General features: G+C 43.2%; 1 protein-coding gene across 6 annotated transcripts in view; it reads left to right on the top strand.

Moving 5' to 3' along the window:
* PDE4DIP (phosphodiesterase 4D interacting protein) overlaps positions 1-22966 on the top strand; it is a 1524691-nt gene that overhangs the window by 1312890 nt on the left and 188835 nt on the right. For all 6 annotated transcript variants that reach the window (XM_078686955.1, XM_078686929.1, XM_078686947.1 and 3 more), the window contains one exon: positions 542-731. In XM_078686955.1, coding sequence (XP_078543081.1) covers positions 542-731 — 190 coding nt within the window. The remainder of the gene's footprint in view (positions 1-541; positions 732-22966) is intronic.

Genomic DNA, 22966 nt, shown 5'->3' on the forward strand with positions numbered 1-22966 from the left:
ACTTTATTAATTTATAGCTATAGCTGTTTTTTCAATTGGATTTTTATTACTGTTTGAGTACTTTATAAATGCTTTACACATTGCCTCTATGTTAAGTGTGTCTGCTCTGTGCCATAGATACCATGGGGGTGATCTCAGGTTATTTAGTGAATTAAGTTTAGGGCTGCGGTTATTACTTGAGGCAGTACTCACCGTCCCTCATTTAATACCCCAATTTTCTTAGACAGTAGAGGTTCTAAAAACAGCAAGACTGTATAGAAAGCTCCCAATAAGAAATAAACTATTATTATTTATAGAAACTAAAAGGTATTGAACTGATAAGTGCAAAGAAAAGCAATTGAAATAGAGTACTCCCCTAGCAAGACCAGAGTGCCAAATGCACAAATGCAGCACAGTACGAATTAGACAAGCTAGTGTAGTCAAAAAAGTACATTGGGATACAGCTACTTTTAGATACAGTTATATTGAGGTATGAATGTACAATACTCATTGCATGAGATATTCTAATTCTCATTTTATAAAGTACACTCAAATTCTACAGAGCACTTCAAGGAGCTGGAACGGATGAGAGAAGTCCTCTTATCATCAAGATCGAGACTTAAGAACATGGAGTTTGAGCTGGAGCAGGAGAGGTCAGAAACTAAGAAATTACTTGAGTCAGTGAAGGAGAAACAACAGGAGATTCTACAGCTCAAGCAGGAGCATCTGTCAAGCCAAGAGAGCAATACAAGGTAACAAACGTGGGTATTTAATTTGTTTTACAGGACAATCTCTCTTGGCCAAATTGAGGAGGACGCTTATAACTCACAATGTACCTTTTGTGCCAGGTTGAACAACCAACAAAATGGTCTAGGTACCATGACCCATTGTATCCACAATCATTTGTAACCCAATGTGTTGTTTGCAGGAAAGCCAGAGTCCACTGTTTACTACTGGTATTCTATTTAGCTGCAACTCGTAGGCATCACTGACATCCTATCTACACGAATCTGACTTAGAGTTCAGTGGCAATGGAAAACCCGGCGGCCAATCCTCCAGTATAGACATACAAAATGTAACCAGTGAAGTCTCCTCCAGATTCAACATTTCCCTCTAGAAAATTTGAGAAATAGATTTAACACAAAAGTAAAAACCATGCTAATAAGTTATACCTTCTGTTCCTTATCTTTATCATATATTCACCTTTACATAGTGTCTGTATCCAAGGCTATACTACACACATAGAATGAAAATGCATTCAGAAAAGGATCAGAAAAAATAGACTTAGGAAAGGAAGAAACCCCAGTGTGTATTTGGCATAGTACTATGATCAAATAGCAAAGAAGTTAATGATGTCGGCAAGATCCAGTGATAACTTCCTTGTGAAATAATGAACTAATATGGTAAGAGGAAAGATGATAATTGCAATGACTTCAGGGAAAGCCTGGATATCCTTCAGACTTTTAGTTTTTTAAATGTTGTGCCCCTGGGTATTCTAAAATCCAGCTTCGATTGTACCTCCTTTCCTTGGCGGTAGGGTGCTAGAACAGGTGATCCCGATATGAAATGGGTACTAACAGGTAGAATAGCCTTCCACTACAATCTGGAAACCAGTAGCAGTCTTATTTGATCTTTATGAATAACAAATTCCTTAAGGTCTATAGAAGTATATTAGTGTTTTGTGCTACTAACATTAATATTAACCGTTTGATGCCCTCTGGCGGATTCTTTAGTGCTTTATGCATTTTTTGATGATAGTACGTGATTTCATACAAAAAAACGAAAACATATATGCTATATTAGAGGAAACCAAATCATGGAAAACCAATTTTGGGGAAAGACAATTTTAAGAAAATACCAAATAATTCAAAATTAAAGGAAATATTTCTTTTGCATGTTAAAGGAAATATCATTTTAAATAAAATCCAAAATGACATTAAGCATGGGTGGAATCTAGGAAAACTGTGGGGATTTTGGGCTCAGTGATGGATCATGTTTAGGATGATGACGGGGTTCTTAGAGGCCGGGAATAATTGGCGTTATGGTTTTTAGGGTTCAGATATGGGTAGAGTACAAGGGTGGTGAGGGCTTTTTAGGGTTCACGGATGAGAGGTGTTTAGGTGTGGGAGGTGTTTTTAGATATCCAGGACGAGTGTAGTGTATGGGTGTCAAGAGGTTTTAGGGTTCATGGATGGTTGGAGTTTAGGACTGGTGACAGTTTTTTAAGGTGCAATTATGGGGAGCGTGAGGGCTGTTGAAGAGTTTTTGTGGTTCAGGATGGGGTAGAGTTTAGGGTGGTGAGGGGCTTTAAGGATTCAGGGTTGGGTGGAGATTAGATGCAGGAAGGGGTTTTTATGGCTCATGGATGAGTAGTTTAGGGTGATGAAATCTTATGGGTCATGAATGGCTGGTGTTTAAGGGTGGTGAGGCTTTTTTAGAGTTCAATAAAGGGTGGAGAATGGGTATGCTGAGGTGTTTTAACACCTTCAATGCTACAGCAATTCATCCAGGGTGCTGATCTCTCTTGAATCCCATTGTTCATGACGAGCTCAGCTCGTCATGAGCACACGAGCAGTGTACTGAATGATGAGCTGAGCTCGTCATGGGCATGGAAGGGGTTAAGGGGTATGAGATGGGTAGGGTTTAGGCATAGAAAGGTGTTTTAGGTTTCAGGAATGGTTAGGGTAGGTTTAGTGAGTGATTTTAGGGTCCGGGATGGTGGATTTTTGGAGTAAAAGCAGCTTTTAAGCTTCGGGTATGAGTGTTGCTTAGGTGTAGTGAGAGGTTTTAGAGGTTAGGGATCAATGGTGTTTACGGGTTGTGAGGGGTCAGAGATGGATGTTTGTTTACAGGTGGTAATGGGTCACAGACTTAAAAGCATTTGAAGTAATTGTCTGACAATGTAGATGATGTACCTATGAAATATTGTCTTCTGAAGTAAAGCACTGAAATAAATATCTCCAACAAAAATGTTTTTGAAATTAAGACCGCCAACCATTGCCTTTACGCATAATAAAAAAGCCAATTTTGACTAAAAAGACTTTCTATGGATTGCTTTCTACGAACAAGTAATTGCCAATCTATTCTGAAAATGTCCCTTAAACAGTTTAGATGAAATGGCTTCTCAGCAATGGTATTCCATGGAATCGTTTTTCCATGAAATCACATACAACCTTTTTGGACAGGATGGGAACGAACTAAATCGGTGCACGGCAGGAGAAACTAGCACTATTTAAGGAGTAGTTTGATGTACTAGTAGAAGCAAGTGGGTAGACCAGACCATGAAAAAGACCATGCCCTCTTTTCAATAATAGTTTTGCAAATAGAAACAGAAGTGGGGAGAGAAGATGAGATGGGGGAATCCTTCTGGAAAGTCATGAAATGGTGAATGGTGCAGACTTTCTCCTAATGCCACAGAGATCCTTAACCCCTTGCATGCTTGTGACGGAACCGTTCAATCACGACCCGCTCGCCGCGCCTGAGCGGCGCGAATTCCGCGCCTGCGCTGAGGGTTCTATTGGGCGGGCGGGGCCGTGACGGAACCATTCCGTCACAAGCACAGCCCACCCGAGGCTCGTGACGGAGCGGTTCCGTCACGAGCACGGGAGCGCCGCGCGGCCCCCATCCCCCTTAGCACTGCGGCGGAATAGCCGCCGCAGCTAAGGGGTTAAGTAAATGAACGCTTGCAAGTTGTGTTTTTTTTTAGGCACATCATGGATCTAGATACAGCAGACTCTTCATTTCGGGGGCGTCATAAAGTGACATATGTCTTCCCACTGCCTCATTGTAAAAATAACTGTTCATTTTTCAGTTGCCAAGCAACATGTGAGAATTTTTCTATCTAACATTTCAAACCGATGAGGAGAATAACATGGCAAATAAACTACTTACTTCTGGGTCATTCGATGCTGAATGTATCTCAGTCTCCCTAGGTTTCTTTGGTGGCCGGTGATTACCCCCAGTTAAAGAGGCCGGTGATTGTCCTCACTTAAAGTCGTGTTTGCTAATACATTTGCCTCTTGATCAACTGTTCTAGCTTTGTAAACAAATCAGGAAACATGGCTGCCCATTTGGAATAATATACAGAGGGGCCTAATTCCAATACGTGCACTTAATAGTGACAGTGTGAGTTAATGTGACTGTAGTGAATTGATTTGTGGCAGCGGCGAGGCAGGGCCTGCGTTTGGACATGTCCCTGTGTGTGTGGAATTGTGCGGTTTTAAGGAAAAGTCACCCCATGGGTTCCAGTAACCTGAAATGTGCTACCCAGCCCTGAGAGCGTAGTGAGTTGTATGCTACGCGGCACCACTAATCACTAGCTGTGCTTGTGGGATGTATGACGTTACAACGCATGCTTTTACCACGCATGCTGTTACAACACGTTTTTTACAACGCATTCCATTACAACGCATAGCGCTTTGGGGTGCTGGATAGTGAATAGTTTAATTTACTGTTCCAAATCCAGTCCCCGTGGACACTAGGGAAGGTGTTGGATAGTAAATTAAATCTATTCCCTATCCTAGAGCGCCCCCCAGCGCAATGCGTTGTAATGGTTTTCGTTGTAAAACCTGCGTTGTAATAGCACTGCGTGGTAAAAGTTGCGTTGTAAAGGATGTTTCCCGTGCTTGTGCACACATGCATGTTTACATACATGTTCTTGTCTACCTTATTTGTAGTCTTGCTGGAGTGATGGCACTAAGGGTGACAGAAAAGAGATACATAGTCCACATAAAATTGTTTAGTGCCTGACGTTATCAAGCTAGGTCTATTACAATGCATGTGTTATTTGAGTCTTCAAATTCACATTATTAAGAGAGAGATCTGTAAAAGGAGAGAGGATTCTGCAAGTTTTATTTGGGTCTTCAAATTCACAAGGTTAAGCGATAAATCCGTGCAAGTGCAAGGAGAGGGCATTATGAGTGGAGGGATGAAAGGGAAGTGATTGTGATGAGACAGCGTGACAATGTGGCAAAGACAAAGTAACAATAAAGTTAGGGGTTTTTATCAAGTGAAAGTAGAGGAGAGGGCATAAGTGGGACAGGAGTTAAAACAGATGTAGGGTCATCAGGATAAAAAAATAACAGTATAGTGATGTATGAGGTCATTAGTAGGTGTAGAGTACAGCAACTAGATGGAAGAGAAAGCTGGGTCTTTAGAAGGGTTTGTGGATGAGAAAAGTCTTCGGGCATATTTACAAGGAGCTAACGCCACCAGAAAGTCACTTTTTCCGGAGTTCTGGTGGCATTAAGTCGTTCACCTTATTTACAAGGCGACTTTAAGCCACTTGACTTGGCTTAACGCCACCTTGTAAATAATATCCCTATTCACACAGCACGTGAAAGGGGTGTGCAATGGGTGTTGCAGTAGGCTTTCCGCTGCAACACCCACTGCTTTTTGACACTGCCCCATATTTACAAGGTATGGGGCAGTGTCAAAAATATTGCCAGAGAATATCTGGTCTTAAGCAGGCGATGCAAGGAGGAATGTTTAATTTCTCTTCGTATTTTGCTCTTTCCATGTGTGCTGCAGCACAGATGGAAACAGCAAGTCGCCTATAAAGATTGTTTATGTGCAGGAAGGTGTCCCTTCCTGCACATGAACAATCATCCCTGCAGTGCAGGTACCCTTGCAATATTGCGCAAGGGTGCCTGCGCTGGCGCTGGGCAGCTTCTTTAGTGCCAGCGCTAGGGAAAACGCAGGGATGCGCAGCAGTCTTGTAAATACACCACATCCCTACGTTTTGAAACTGACTGAGCGAGGCATTACCAATTTTAGCATAACACTGCACTCTGTCATTTCTAGTAAATATGCCCCTTCATTTCTTACATAAAGCTGTATGGGTACTGTAGCCAGCTATTGTCCTGCCTGATCCAGCACCTCTTTCCATCTTACCAAGGTCAATACAATAAATGAAAATTTTACATTGATTGTGATTGCAAGTGATAAAAATCATAAAATATTTTTTTCATGAAAAATATATGAAATAAATGACCTTTTCTGAAATGTAAGTGCCGGCATCTTGCTTGAAAATAGCATATGAAGGTATACCACGTTTTTAAACTTCACACGAGATACTGTTAGTAGACTGGTTTGAGAAGAAAATGACTTTTGGGAAGGCTTTCATATTTCTGCAACACACTTTTTATTCAACCCAATCTCCTCTGTAAAAAATAACACAAAATCTTGCACCTGTGAATTTTTGCGATGTGCAAAAATGTCGGTAAGATTTTGCTCATGTAAAAAAGAATTGCCTGGACTAATTATAAAATGTGTACATGCACTGTTGTGAGTGGAGCTCTGATACATGCGCAAATTAAATAATGACTTTTCAGTATATCGAGAGGCGTTTTTATGAGTGCCTTGCGTAACGTTTGCATCACGTAAAGTGGTACATGTGTGATGCAAGGCTCTGAGTCACATTTATGAAGCTGTGTTAAGCCGCTTTGAGTCTTCCCATATATCTTGACCAAGGAGACGCAAATTGCTGTATCACCTTACTCTGCACAAGGGAGGTGTTCCATTGGTATTGCGGTGGGTGTTCCCACGCAATTCCCATGGTTTTTGACGCATTCCCAGATTTACAAGAACTTGTACACCTGGGAATGCTTCAAAATCTTGCGTCTCCCTAGGTGAGGCGCAACAAGGAGAAATATCTCTATTTTTCCTTGTTTTTTATGCTTTCACATAGAAAGAGGAAGACGCCTTTCAGGGTTGTTTATGTGCAGGAAGGCGCACCTTCCTGCACAACGCCTTCCTGCACAAAAACAATCCTGTCGACAACACAGGCACCCTTGCACCTTGGTGTGCCAACGTTGGTGCTCGCTGCAGAAAGGGAGCCGGTGGAAAGGACAAGAATGCATTATATTGAAAAAATATGGTGCATTCATGCTCTTTCACTTTGGCGTAGGCCAGCGCAGCGCAGCAAGGTGACTTGAGGCACTGCCCTATGCCAAATCCCCATAAATGAGGGCCCCAGTTTGTATATACATAGATGTGTGTGGTTCTTGTATGGTGCAAACCTAGCCAAAAGGCAGCAGAAGGATTCTGAAAGTCTTTGATTTGGTGCGCAGGGTACTATTTTTCTAACTTGATACAAATATTTATTTTAGTGCACTAAATATTGAGTGAAAATGGGTCATGTTTCAATCATGTCTGAAAAATCTCGGTTCTGGGCTAGAGTCTAAAATATATTGTTTAAGCAGGGGTTATTATAATAAGAGTAATTTTGTCATCTTTAGCTTTACGTTTTAGGAATCCAAGTTAAAATACTGTAGACAAATGTCTTGACTTTTAACTAAAGATGTGTTCTATGCGGATTATGCGCAGGTGATGCTGTAGGTAGTAATGATTTGTAATCAAACTAGAAGCTCACATGGAAGACAAGGCCTCATTTAGAGTTTGGGGATGGAATTCTCTGTCACAAGTGTGATGGCTCTCCCGTCCGCCGTATTACCGGGGCCATGGGATGTAAAGCACATATAATACGACAGATGGGATATCAGCCAGATTTATAACAGGCTATCTATCGCATAACCTCTGCTCTCGTGCTTTACATGTGGTTTACACTTGACCTATTCAGAATTCGCACATTATTTCATACATTATTCTACCCTTTGTTCTACATGTAGGTTAAGTAACCTGGATGAATGCATATTCTGGTTAACTTTAGTTGCTATATGTGCTTCTTAGCATCATCGTGAGTTGACCTAGGCGCCTCGCTCTATTTTAAAATGAGCATTGTATTTCTTCTGCTTGTTGTGTATATGACTTTTTCTGTTTCAGGCACCAGTCATCGCGTTCACATTTAGAAATATTGTTCTTGGTTAGCTTACAGTTTGAACGTCTTAGAGTAGTAATTATTTGGTTGGACAGTGATTTTCAACATCTGCACGGGATGGGAAACTAAAGAGGTGAATACTCCTTTGTGAGATATTGTGAAGGTTACAGTGATAGAAGCAGCTGGCTTGTGAGAAAGAGGCTGACACCAAGTGCAGGAAAAACTTGGGATTTTGATGTTCCCTACCTGGTGGGAATCTGCAGAATGTATCCTTTGAATGAAGTGCTATGTTTTAACTTTGTGAAATAAGTTAGATAGATCACTTGTCCCTGTCAACGTTTGTGGGTGAACGCCCTTTCTCTTCTCTTAAAACCGATGCTCCTTGTTTTTCTGCTTCTAGAGTTGCTCTCAAGAGCAAGCACATTGCTTTTCATTCTAACCAGAACCTTTATTTGGTTCTTCACGGGATGCTACTTTAGCTGACACCTGCTGCTTTTGAATTCCCAGACCTACTCACAACCTTACTTTAGCACTAAAGTGTTTTCCTCTATGAGACTTCGTTTTGATTTGCATATTGGCTTTAATAATGCAATATACTTATTTGCTTAATTTAATTATTTGTCTCCTACCCATGTATGCTGTATTCAGATGAATTCTTGTTCATGCTTGGCTCGATTTGAAATTGAAGCTTTACTAATTTGCTAATAAACCTTAATGGTTTGCAAACGTATTCCTCTCTGTCATTACTGTGGGGCGAAATCTGCTTCACTGTGATTCCAATGCTATTGAATTTGTGATGTCAGCTTGTTGAAAGTTTTAACCTTGTGGAAAGTAAAGGCATAGGGCCCCAAGTGTGACCATCATCCCAAAGTCATGAGATGGAACACCAGCATGGCACAACATGCACCTGACTGAGTCTCCAGCAAAGGAGTTTTCACTGAAAATCTCAAATGGCTCAAATGGAGGGAGGATTCCCATGGAAAAATCATGGTTGAATGTCTTAGATTTTTAAGTGGGGTTGTTACTTAAAATACATCTCTGTTGTACCTGCCGCTCAGCGTGGTGTGGAATGTTGGTGCGTGATGATGCTGTGGAATATTGGATGAGTGAGGCTGGCAGTTGGAGTATATTGTGTTACACAAAGGGGGGTTAAACCCATATAGTCACGGGGACCTGGGTGCTATGTGATACATGTATAAGGGGGTCCCCGTAAGGTAGTGTAATGCCAATGGGCCACACTAAAACAAAATTAATGACAATTAGTCAAAAAATTACAGGAACATTTCCATTGGTAATAAAGTTTTATTACCAAAATCAAAGGACAAAAATATCAGTAAACAATACAACAATTCAATATATTGACAAGCCCCAAAGGGGGGGGGAGAAGGAAAGAGAGGAAATGCGTGATAAAGGGGAAATGAAAAGGCAAATAGACACAGTATAAGTAGTAACCTGATTATTACAAGGTTAGTGACATTATGCGAAAAAATTACAGTACAAAGGCCAAAATACGGCCAAATTCAAATAATTGACAATTAGTCTTAAAACATCCGGCACATATGACAATTCAAATTAATGGGGGTTGTGCCCGGTGTATCAACAGAGGACAGTCGACGTTTCGACCCCTAATAACAGGCTGAGTAAAGTCCTTTCACGGGGTCTTCATCAGGACGTCACACGGGGGAGGGGAAAGGGGCCCAACTGTGGGAAGAGATATTTTGACTTTAATACATGGTAAAGACGGCAGTTTATCCAATAGTCTAAACCAAGCAATTAATTGAAACAAATATAACAAAAGTTAAATTACCATGGGGTACAGCCGGAAGGGCTCTGTACACAAAGTTGGCGCCACGCTAATAAGTCGCGGTCTGTCACTAATGGTGGAAGACTCCACTAGAGAGGAGGAAATCTTCAGTTAGATCTGCACATACTATACGTAAAACAATATGGTAGTTAAACGAAGGCACTATGGACCTTATTAAAACACTTAAGGCGTCCACGCGGGCAAAAAAAACGGCCTTAATACCAGTAATTATCAATATTAGATTGATAGTTAAATACCTTGGTACTCTGGCGGGATCGCTACACCAGGAAACAACGAGTGGGACACATATAGTGGAATGTAGCCACTCGAACAAGCTAGGGATAAGTGAGTAAACACACTCGCGTTACTGAATATGCAAAGCTGATAGCCTAAAAAGACTTATGGCCAATGTTAACAGACTTACGAGAAATTATTTTGCAGACAAAGCTGTCTCAAGTGCATCAAGGTCTCCGTCACCGTGGTGATGTGAGAAACCGTTGGTTGGGGGAAACTACTGACAAGAGGACGGAGTTGCGTATGTTTCCACATCCATACAGGTACTGAAAAGTATTGAGAAAGGGGGCTTAAAGAATACAATTCAAAGTCACGTCGTACAAAAACCGCACCGCGGCTCTTACTCACAAGAATTGTAGTAGGCAAGCTATCCGTCTAAGTACATCATTGGCCACAAAGTCGATGCTTTACTGCAAGGCTCCACAAAAAAGGCCGAATATCATTTGCAGGGCTCGTGGCCCCTTGGTACCTAAAAGGCGAGATGACAATTACTTGCTAGCTCACAAATACCGGCAGGGCCCCCCGTCAGTTCTTCACTTACATTCAATGGACTGAAGGGCGTCTACAAGGATCCGGACAGCAACTCCGCAAACCCGCAATGCGGAGTTTGTGGGCGGGGCCAGCTAATGTTGATTCCATGAAAATGGAGAAAATACTCAAGGCAAAACCGGGACGGGGAAGATTTAATGAATCGATATTCAAGCAACATTTAGTGAAAGTTTCTAAACCAGAACAATTGATAATATATCTCAGAACAATTATGATTAGTCGGTACATATCTCATGCAAAAGGATGTCAACCTATTTGCAGCTGCAATACAGAACGCTCAAAATTGTCATTTGTTTCCAGTGGTGCTTCTCTCACACAGGAGGAAGTAGACCAATTCGCTACGAAAGAGCCCATAATTACATTCCAAAATGCAGATGGAAAACACATAATTTTAAGGAAAGTTGTGAAAAAAGGGGCATCTCTCACACAGGAGGATGAAGGCCCGTTTAATCAATATTCCGAAAGACATACTTTAATTAAAATAATTTAATTAAATTCCAAGCTACACATGGGAAGCAACACATAATTTAAGAAAAGTCGTGAAAAAATGGGTGCATCTCTCACGCAGGAGGATGAAGGCCCATTTGACCAATTTTCCAAAAAAGTGTGCCCAAGGGTTACAAAGATTGACTTTAAGGCACTCAGTTGCTATAGTCATAATGGTTCAATACGGGACATGTTAAATGTTTCAACCTAATGCTGCCAGTTGTGATAAACTACTGTCCTGTTCATTCAATCCGTTTTTAATGGAGTCCAAAAGTGACATCCATTTGGACTCCCGTGTATTCAGGATTGATAGGAGATTACCTCCTCTTCTTCCGAGGGTCACCTTTTCAACGGCAAACCACCGCAAGTCTGTGACCAAATGGCCAGCTGTCAGCCAATGGTCCACAAGGGGGGCGCCTGCCACTTTGCATCTCAGTCTACTGCAATGGGAAGAAATCCTAGACTTGATTTTTTGTTGCGTCTGACCTACATACAATTGACTGCATGGGCAACGGATGATATATATCACTCCAGTGGAGTTACAATTGGTATAGTGTTTAAGGGTATACGTGCGTCCCCGGTGGTCAAATGTTTTGGTCTGGATTGTGGTGTCACAAGCAGTACACCCACCACATCTGTAGTGGCCAATTACAGGGGGCAAATTCCAGAGTGAGGTTAAAGTAGGTTGGCTCTCACCTTCAAGAAAAGAGTGGACCACCATGTCCCTTATATTTTTGGCTCTCTTAAAAGAGTGAAGGGGCAACTCTGTTTGATTGATAACATCAGCCACCAATGGCCAGTTTTGGTTGATGATCTTCTTAATGTCGTTGCTGCGAGTTGAGAAGGTCGTGACGCAAATCACGCGATCAGTTGTGGCACGTGAAGCGTCATTTGGATTAAGTAGGGAATCACGGGGGTTGTACCAGGCCCGTTTTCTAGCTCTCTTGACCAGCCTACTAGGGTACCCCCGTGATATCAAGCGTTCACTCAAGACCTCCGACTCTTTAAAATAATCGGCTCTTGTGGAACAATTCCTCCTAATCCTGAAGAATTGGCCGACTGGCAGGTTGTCTTTTAAACCCCTAGGGTGATGACTCTGGTATTGTAAAAGTGAATTACGCTCAGTTGGCTTCCTGAACAGGGTAGTTTGCAAGTGATCTGATTCTACATAGATCGAGATGTCTAGGAAAGGTATGACTTCTTTGCTGGATTCCATCGTAAACTGGATCGCCGGGTTGCGGGAGTTAAGCCAGTTATGAAACACTTGGAGTTGATCCCCGTCTCCGTCCCAAATGCAAAGGACGTCATCTATATATCTGACCCAAAGGGGCAGATGGGCCTTGAGGGGGTTGGTAGCTGGAAAGATGTGCTGGTGTTCAAAATAATCCATGAAAATTATAGCCAGGTTTGGAGCGAAGGTGGCCCCCATCGCTACGCCCCTGGTCTGCAAATAAAAATGATCTTGAAAAATGAAAAAGTTTTGCATCATGGCAATTTCCAATAATTCGATAATAAAACCAGTAGGGACCTGGGTCGGGGCGGTGCGGGTGTCCAAAGCCATTCTCATTATATCCAATGCTTCTTGTTGGGGGATGCTCGTGTAGAGCGAGATGATGTCACATGTGACTAAAAGGGAACTCTCTGAATTAAAGGGTCGACCATCTATCAAATTAATGACTTGCGTGGTATCTCGTAAATAGGCCTTTGTGTGTAGTGCAATGGGCTTAAGAAAAAAGTCATTAATTTGATAGATGGTCGACCCTTTAATTCAGAGAGTTCCCTTTTAGTCACATGTGACATCATCTCGCTCTACACGAGCATCCCCCAACAAGAAGCATTGGATATAATGAGAATGGCTTTGGACACCCGCACCGCCCCGAACCAGGTCCCTACTGGTTTTATTATCGAATTATTGGAAATTGCCATGATGCAAAACTTTTTCATTTTTCAAGATCATTTTTATTTGCAGACCAGGGGCGTAGCGATGGGGGCCACCTTCGCTCCAAACCTGGCTATAATTTTCATGGATTATTTTGAACACCAGCACATCTTTCCAGCTACCAACCCGTTCAAGGCCCATCTGCCCCTTTGGGTCAGATATATAGATGACGTCCTTTGCATTTGGGACGGAGACGGGGATCAACTCCAAGTGTTTCATAACTGGCTTAACTCCCGCAACCCGGCGATCCAGTTTACGATGGAATCCAGCAAAGAAGTCATACCTTTCCTAGACATCTCGATCTATGTAGAATCAGATCACTTGCAAACTACCCTGTTCAGGAAGCCAACTGAGCGTAATTCACTTTTACAATACCAGAGTCATCACCCTAGGGGTTTAAAAGACAACCTGCCAGTCGGCCAATTCTTCAGGATTAGGAGGAATTGTTCCACAAGAGCCGATTATTTTAAAGAGTCGGAGGTCTTGAGTGAACGCTTGATATCACGGGGGTACCCTAGTAGGCTGGTCAAGAGAGCTAGAAAACGGGCCTGGTACAACCCCCGTGATTCCCTACTTAATCCAAATGACGCTTCACGTGCCACAACTGATCGCGTGATTTGCGTCACGACCTTCTCAACTCGCAGCAACGACATTAAGAAGATCATCAACCAAAACTGGCCATTGGTGGCTGATGTTATCAATCAAACAGAGTTGCCCCTTCACTCTTTTAAGAGAGCCAAAAATATAAGGGACATGGTGGTCCACTCTTTTCTTGAAGGCGAGAGCCAACCTACTTTAACCTCACTCTGGAATTTGCCCCCTGTAATTGGCCACTACAGATGTGGTGGGTGTACTGCTTGTGACACCACAATCCAGACCAAAACATTTGACCACCGGGGACGCACGTATACCCTTAAACACTATACCAATTGTAACTCCACTGGAGTGATATATATCATCCGTTGCCCATGCAGTCAATTGTATGTAGGTCAGACGCAACAAAAAATCAAGTCTAGGATTTCTTCCCATTGCAGTAGACTGAGATGCAAAGTGGCAGGCGCCCCCCTTGTGGACCATTGGCTGACAGCTGGCCATTTGGTCACAGACTTGCGGTGGTTTGCCGTTGAAAAGGTGACCCTCGGAAGAAGAGGAGGTAATCTCCTATCAATCCTGAATACACGGGAGTCCAAATGGATGTCACTTTTGGACTCCATTAAAAACGGATTGAATGAACAGGACAGTAGTTTATCACAACTGGCAGCATTAGGTTGAAACATTTAACATGTCCCGTATTGAACCATTATGACTATAGCAACTGAGTGCCTTAAAGTCAATCTTTGTAACCCTTGGGCACACTTTTTTGGAAAATTGGTCAAATGGGCCTTCATCCTCCTGCGTGAGAGATGCACCCATTTTTTCACGACTTTTCTTAAATTATGTGTTGCTTCCCATGTGTAGCTTGGAATTTAATTAAATTATTTTAATTAAAGTATGTCTTTCGGAATATTGATTAAACGGGCCTTCATCCTCCTGTGTGAGAGATGCCCCTTTTTTCACAACTTTCCTTAAAATTATGTGTTTTCCATCTGCATTTTGGAATGTAATTATGGGCTCTTTCGTAGCGAATTGGTCTACTTCCTCCTGTGTGAGAGAAGCACCACTGGAAACAAATGACAATTTTGAGCGTTCTGTATTGCAGCTGCAAATAGGTTGACATCCTTTTGCATGAGATATGTACCGACTAATCATAATTGTTCTGAGATATATTATCAATTGTTCTGGTTTAGAAACTTTCACTAAATGTTGCTTGAATATCGATTCATTAAATCTTCCCCGTCCCGGTTTTGCCTTGAGTATTTTCTCCATTTTCATGGAATCAACATTAGCTGGCCCCGCCCACAAACTCCGCATTGCGGGTTTGCGGAGTTGCTGTCCGGATCCTTGTAGACGCCCTTCAGTCCATTGAATGTAAGTGAAGAACTGACGGGGGGCCCTGCCGGTATTTGTGAGCTAGCAAGTAATTGTCATCTCGCCTTTTAGGTACCAAGGGGCCACGAGCCCTGCAAATGATATTCGGCCTTTTTTGTGGAGCCTTGCAGTAAAGCATCGACTTTGTGGCCAATGATGTACTTAGACGGATAGCTTGCCTACTACAATTCTTGTGAGTAAGAGCCGCGGTGCGGTTTTTGTACGACGTGACTTTGAATTGTATTCTTTAAGCCCCCTTTCTCAATACTTTTCAGTACCTGTATGGATGTGGAAACATACGCAACTCCGTCCTCTTGTCAGTAGTTTCCCCCAACCAACGGTTTCTCACATCACCACGGTGACGGAGACCTTGATGCACTTGAGACAGCTTTGTCTGCAAAATAATTTCTCGTAAGTCTGTTAACATTGGCCATAAGTCTTTTTAGGCTATCAGCTTTGCATATTCAGTAACGCGAGTGTGTTTACTCACTTATCCCTAGCTTGTTCGAGTGGCTACATTCCACTATATGTGTCCCACTCGTTGTTTCCTGGTGTAGCGATCCCGCCAGAGTACCAAGGTATTTAACTATCAATCTAATATTGATAATTACTGGTATTAAGGCCGTTTTTTTGCCCGCGTGGACGCCTTAAGTGTTTTAATAAGGTCCATAGCGCCTTCGTTTAACTACCATATTGTTTTACGTATAGTATGTGCAGATCTAACTGAAGATTTCCTCCTCTCTAGTGGAGTCTTCCACCATTAGTGACAGACCGCGACTTATTAGCGTGGCGCCAACTTTGTGTACAGAGCCCTTCCGGCCGTACCCCATGGTAATTTAACTTTTGTTATATTTGTTTCAATTAATTGCTTGGTTTAGACTATTGGATAAACTGCCGTCTTTACCATGTATTAAAGTCAAAATATCTCTTCCCACAGTTGGGCCCCTTTCCCCTCCCCCGTGTGACGTCCTGATGAAGACCCCGTGAAAGGACTTTACTCAGCCTGTTATTAGGGGTCGAAACGTCGACTGTCCTCTGTTGATACACCGGGCACAACCCCCATTAATTTGAATTGTCATATGTGCCGGATGTTTTAAGACTAATTGTCAATTATTTGAATTTGGCCGTATTTTGGCCTTTGTACTGTAATTTTTTCGCATAATGTCACTAACCTTGTAATAATCAGGTTACTACTTATACTGTGTCTATTTGCCTTTTCATTTCCCCTTTATCACGCCTTTCCTCTCTTTCCTTCTCCCCCCCCCTTTGGGGCTTGTCAATATATTGAATTGTTGTATTGTTTACTGATATTTTTGTCCTTTGATTTTGGTAATAAAACTTTATTACCAATGGAAATGTTCCTGTAAATTTTTTGACTAGGCGGCAGTTGGAGTATAGGCTGAGCAGCAGGAAGGCTGGTGGGGCTCTTTGTACCTTTTACCTTGAACCTACTTCTTGAATGAATACAATCTTAAGTTACCCTGGAACCGGATCCTCGTTTCATTACAACAGTCTCCAATTGCTGAATGGATCCGTTTTACCACTTTTCTCTCGTTATTTGCGAAATATTAATGCACATGGGTAGTTAACACACAGCCTCCGCTCACCTCAGACTGTTCCCTCCTACCGCTGTGATTGCAAGTTTGAAGAAGGCCTTGAACACCTCTCTGAGAGCAGCCCGCATGAATCCTGGGTGTAAAAAGCTAATGTGTGAGCCTAAGCTAGCACAAAAATGCCTCAAGCAAGCTGTATGGGCTGAGAAGACCAGACACAGTTACCTGTTCTGGACGAAACTCTTGTACGAGAGCAAAATGAGAGACTCTGAGTCTTCAGGTCCATGATCAATTGGCAAGTGAATGGACCCGCCAGGCTAGCAGGCTAACATCTCTGAGTCCAACTGCTCATCCTTTCTGACAAGACCTGTCACATCCAGTGATTCTGCCGAAAGCTCAGACTGCTTTGGTACACAGCAAAGAAGCGAGCCTTGCCTCACAAGTACTTTGGTGGCCTCCAGCCATGCCAGTTTTCGAGGTTCAGAGGGTTCATCGCCCCCTACCAAATATCTGTCTTTTTTGATGCACCAGCAAAACGGCCAGAAGTGATGGGGTCCCAAGACCGAATGGTCTTCCACAGGCCCTCCTCAAACAGGAAACATCCTTTGGGGCGAGAAAAAACTCACACCACTATTTGAATAGTTGTCGAAAGAGATAATTGATTCTGGACTCGTGCGTGTTTCCATCATTCAACTTGTCCATAAAGGCAGCTCCAATTCTTTGCCAGTCATCTCCCGGAGGAGCTGCGGCAATGGTCTCATCCTGATTTATCAAACAGAGCTTACAGAGAGGTATGGCACCACAACAAACTTGTTAGCAATAAACTTATCATCAAAGAGTGAGATAACATCTCGCACCATGCTGTACTGCTGCTATGTGGATTTCAGGGCAGCATTCAACTGCATCCCCGGGGGAGCTGTAGAAAAAGTTAAAGAATTTTTGTATCCTGCAGAGCCTCCTTGAGGCAATCATACAACTACACACTTACACATGGATCCGTTTTTAATTGGGCAATGTGACTTGTGTGTCTAGGAAAATTACCACCTCACAGGGAGTCAAGCAGGGGTGTGTGTTGGCCTCATTACTTTTCCACATATACAGCTACGATTTGCCCACTGCACTCAACAACACAAACAGCCACACCCTGAAGATTGGGGGTGAACACATCAACAACTTGCTTTATGCAGATGATCTAGTTATGCTTAGCTATGAGAGAGTTGTATTGCAGCAGTTGCTAAATTTTTTGCACTCTTACTCCAACACAAACCCCTGGAAGTCAACTTAAGGAAAACCAAGATCCTCATTATGGGCAGAAAAACCAACAAGGCAGGTGGTTGGAATATTATTGGCAATAAGATCTCAAAAGAACAGACATAAATATCTTGGTGTTACAATCGATGCAAGGTGTCTGCCATATGGAGGCTGTAGAAACAAGGGATCTGCCCTCCTGGCCTCCTCAAAACTGTAAAGGTCACTGTGTGGGATAAGCCATGATCCACTTTTGAAGGTAATGAGGGCTAAAATCATCCCAACCTTGATTTATTTCAGAAAGATCTTGCTGGGAAGAGATGACAAGCTCCTAAATAACTTGGTTACAAAACTTTACAAGGACACTTTTCGACTGCCAAGACCTTCATCAGCCACACAGATCTGATTGGAAATTGGGCTTCTTGACCCGTTGGACTTCTTGACCAACGGGTGGCAAGGGCAGGTGCATTTTTGCATATTTGCCACAAACTCCGGCTTCCTAGTTGAGGAAGTCTGGAATCCCTGCAATGGGATTAAAATGCAGTCAGGCTGCCAGACAACCTCACTCCCCGTACCTTGAGGAATGTTGCAACCTTCTGAATATCAGGCAGCTCTGGGCTTCACACGTAAACTAAAATGTAAAGCATCAGAAGGCAAGTATGACTTTTTTCACGCCAGGCTGAAATGGACATTCTGGCGAATCATAGGCACTCTTGGGCAGCCATCAACTCCTACAAACTGAGGCATCAACAACCTTATTTGGCTTGCCTTTACTCATAATATAAAAAACTCAAGTTCATGGCTCTTAGGCTAAGGGACTGGCCATTTCTGAAACACCGAGCCAGGTTGCACAGTCCTTCGAAAGGAACAATGTGTAAAGGCTGCAGTGCATACTAGGAATTCCTCCAACACATTGTTTGCAGCTTCCCAGCTTTATTAGTGGAACAGAAAGAACTCCTAAGGCCAGAATGGAACACACTAGGCTTCCGTATGCACCATTAATAATGCCCTTAATCCTGACAACACTACTCTGAATATTTTGCTGGTCAAGTTTGTGGGCCTAGCAGTTAAGAAAGTAAGCAGGGATGTCACAATCTGTGGTGTGGCTTCAGCCATAAGTTCAATTTCATCTCATATGATACATTCGTTCCACAGCACAAAGAGGCAAACCTGTCATTTTACATGTACTAAGAGCAGCAAGTTTGGCTTGAAGGAATTGCCAGTCTGTAGTGCCATGAAAGTGCCAGGCCACTGTACTCGCCTAAGGTCCTTCCAATGTGTGAAATACTCTGCGCTTTGCTCGAAGCCCGCTGTGCTGAGTTTTCCTCCTGCACCAATGTTATTTTTTTAACTCTCTTTTTACAGTGGATTTTGTTTATGGAATTTCTGTTTTAATACTTCATGCGAATACCCTTGTGTAGCACACCTTGAATTTTTATGTATTTATTGAAGGCATACTAATCCACACTACGCTTTAGCTTTAAAAGGAATAATTGGTTCTCAAGAATAACTCCAGTTGATGAAAATCTGCAGCTATTTTTCTCTCTGCACTTCGTACTTTGCTTTTATCATTCATTGGAAAAGCTTGGCGTTAGCCTAAATTTGCATCACTGATACATTTAAATGCTTTTAAGTTTTTTGGGATATTATATTTTAATATCATTTATGTTGGTATAGATTGTAATGGTTTTAAGTAACCTAACAATAAATTATTATTTCCGCCGCAGTTCAAGAAAAAGGCCCATCCTAGTGGAGATAGCAGAATTCTGAGTTTGTGTCAAGACCACACGGTGCAGATACTATCCTTATCTTCCCTGCTATCCATGACTAGGGCAATACATTATCCCCTTTCCAGAAATAATTTACATATATACCAAGTAGAACTTAAAGTTATGAAACATTTGATCTGGGTCAAGCATATATTGATTGAACAAGCATTGGAAATGCAATAGGTCTCTTATTTGTTGGAGTTGGAGTCAATGGCACCATCTTAATACAGAGGCACAGTAATAGTGACAAAAAGTACATAGATGCATATTTAAATAACATTTAAAATGGTGCATAATTACGGGAGTGCGTGTGCTGTGGTATGTGGTCAGGCATGCCGGAGCGAAGAACTCGGGTCAGAGACACTGTCTCATAGCACTGGCATATAGGCGCACAGGAGACTGGGGTGTGTGTGCAGTCGGTAGTGTGCGGGTGGGGCATGCTGAAGCAAACGATGAATACAATGCATTACGGTTGGTAAAGTGAACAAAATACAATGTATTACGGTCAGTAAAGTAAACTAATTACAATGCATTATGGTCAGCAGTAGTGCAGGAAGGGCGGCAGCAAGTAGGCAACAGATGGCCAACTAAAAAAACAATTGGTAACGTCTGCTGGGAGGAAACCAAGTACACAAAGGTGGGACAGATGGACAGCATTGACCAACCATAGTAAAGGAAGTTGTAAAGGCAGGCCAGCTAACCAAACAGAAGTCCTGGGCATGTTGAATGCCCATATCCTGAATATCGAATGTCTAGAAGAGACAGCGTAAGCGCTGCCTAGGTGAGACCTATAAACTATGCTTGGATAAGAGCAGTCTCATGGGCCAGTTACGTGTTAGAAAATGCGGGGCAACTGCCGAAAATGGCGGATGCCCCGTCGGCCAACCTGATTCTTCCCCCATCCATTTAGAGGTGTGGGAACCACAGTATTTCTGTGGATGAAGCTTCAGATGGCTCCACTAGCAAAAACCCTTCACCCAATGGAGTAGCCTCCAAAGAACCACTGGGTTATGTTGGTGGTAGTCTCGAATGATGCATAAATGACTAGATTATCCTGCCCCGGACTTCCATGTGAGGCATGGCATCAGAGCATTGATTATTTGTATTTCACGAACAAACATCTGCTTTGGGAATTGAAAAAAGTGAAAACTGAGCAGTCGAAAAGAACATGACCCAGGCTCAGCATTAATTTCTGCCTTAAACAACCACCGCCCTGAAAAAATTGACTTACAGCACAGGTAGGCAGGGATCTCTGAATACTGCAGATAGTTATCCACTTGGAAAACTGAAGACAAGGCCTCCGCCAACCATGTCATTTTACTCACAATTTTTTTTAAATTACAGAAATCATGTCAATACAGTATTCCATTGAGGTGCCGCTCCATGCATTGGTATATGTGAGAAGCTGGCCTGGTATATGATGTTCACTATTCTAGTGAGCACCTTGCACCAGTCCAAACAACCCTTATGGTGATGGTTGTAAAGTCAACCTTTTAGACCAGCTATCCTAGTGGTAGCATAGACAAAGCAGTCTTAGGCTAAACTCAAGAGGGCATGTGAAGCCAGCTGTTTTACCATATGCAATCCCTTTACTACCAAATGAAAGGACACCACACAGGATATATATAAAAGATATATGTATTTATTACTAAATTAATCCTCTGAACTCTTTATGAGGTCAGAGGCACAAGCACAAAACAAGTTACTTAATAAACATACAATAAATTGCACAAAATACAGTAATGCCCTAGGGGCACTTAGAACCATATACTAAAATAGTGGTATAAGACCCACGTCACGAACAAAGGAAAGGCCTAGGGCCTGGAGAATCGCTGGGGCTACACTGTACTACCAAAGGATAGAGAGCTGGAGGCCCACGGGATGCGCGTGCAGTGTCTTTACACGCACGCGAGTTACCATAGAGTTAGAATGGGAACGAAAGAAATGGAAACTAGTTCTTTTAGGACACTTCCGGATGGACTAGGGAAAAGCTACTTGAAACTAGGACACTAGGATAGTCAATACCCACAGGAGTACCGAAATACTCGCGTTACCTCACCCACTGGAAGCGGGTGGATAGGTGTCAAACTGTGTCGGGTTTCGTCGCTGATTCCTATGGAGCCTTGGAGAAAGATGCTGCAGGTGACCAGGAGAGAAGTGTCCGGGCGGATCCAAGGGCGGATCGAGGATGAAGAGTACCTGAAAGCAGAGGGGACAGAGTCTGGGTTACTAGCCTGTGACCAGGAAGGAACCAGGCGATGTCGCGAAGCAATCAGGTGATGTCGTGAAGCTTGTGGACCAGGAGGTGTCGGCGACAACCAGGTGCTTGATACGGACTGTCCCACGAAGGCTCTCGCTGTCGGCGGTGTCGGCTTCCGGATTGAAGCCAACAAGCCTTGGTAAAAGCAACCCATGCAGGAATCAAAGATGGCTTCTTAATCAGACCAGCAAGGTCTGATGGGCTGCTCCTTTTCAGGGGAGCAAGGGCCAGTCTGGAGCAACCAGACCAGCATTGTAAATCAAAGGTTTCATCGTCACAGAGGCCACTAGCCAACGGGCAAGTGAACGAACAGACGCGTCGAGCAGGAAAATGCAGAAGGGCCCCACGCAGAACTCGTGGAGTGTGGAGGGATGATCTTCGGTGCAGTTGGTGCTCGAGGCTGGGGCTTCCCAATCCCCAAAGCACAACTTTAAGGGTGCCTTAGAAGTTGCACGGAAAGCAATTCGCTGGCTTTCCAAGATGGCCGGTCCCACGTCTCTCGTCGCCTCCACGGGTCTCAGCTCTGCTGTGACTGTGGTTCGGGCTGTTGGAAGTCTGGAAGTCTGTGTCTTGTCAGGGTCTGTGCTCGGGCTCCGGCGGGAGCTTCAACAAAGCAAACCGTTGATCACTTGATGGTGCCTGCTTGTGCAGGGTGGTCACTTCTTGACCACAAGGGAGATTCTTATGTCGTCTTCTTGCAAAGTAGATTGTCAAAGGTCCAGAGTTTCGTTTCAGAGTTTCAGTCAGGATAAATCTAAAGTCTTGGGACTCAGCTCCTACCTATATACCAAATTTAGGGGCTGGATTACCTGCTAGGTCCCTCCTATGGGTGGGACCCAGTAAGGGGGTGGTTACACCCCTTTCCCTTTGTCCAGTTTCGCGCCAGAGCTGGGGCTGGAGTGCCCCAGTACCGGTTTGAACTGGACTATGCATGGGACACCTTGTGTGCCCCAGGCAGGGTCTCATTTCATTCAGCCCTCCCTGACCCTATACACTATGGCCTGTCTGGGGTGGTGCTAGCACCTCCCAAGACAGGAAACCTATTGTCCAAGCCTCCCTCGCTGGAAGGACTCCCAGCAGCAGGAGGTCAGACTTGTGTCTGTGGCAGCAGCATCCATTTTGTGATGCTGAGGCTCTGGTTAACTTTAACCGGGATTAGTAGGAACAACATGTCTTCTCCCTCTAGAAGGGTGGAATGCTACCCCCGTCGCCAGAACTGGCGAGGGGGTAGTATTCCAAAGCGTATGACACCTTACACGACATCCATACTAAAATATACTAATATTATAAAGAGAGAGCCCAAACCTTTGAGGCGGGTAATCTCAGTAACCACAGCACCA

This window comes from Lissotriton helveticus, chromosome 1_1 (genome assembly GCF_964261635.1).
Source record: "Lissotriton helveticus chromosome 1_1, aLisHel1.1, whole genome shotgun sequence".
Lineage (NCBI taxonomy): Eukaryota > Metazoa > Chordata > Amphibia > Caudata > Salamandridae > Lissotriton > Lissotriton helveticus.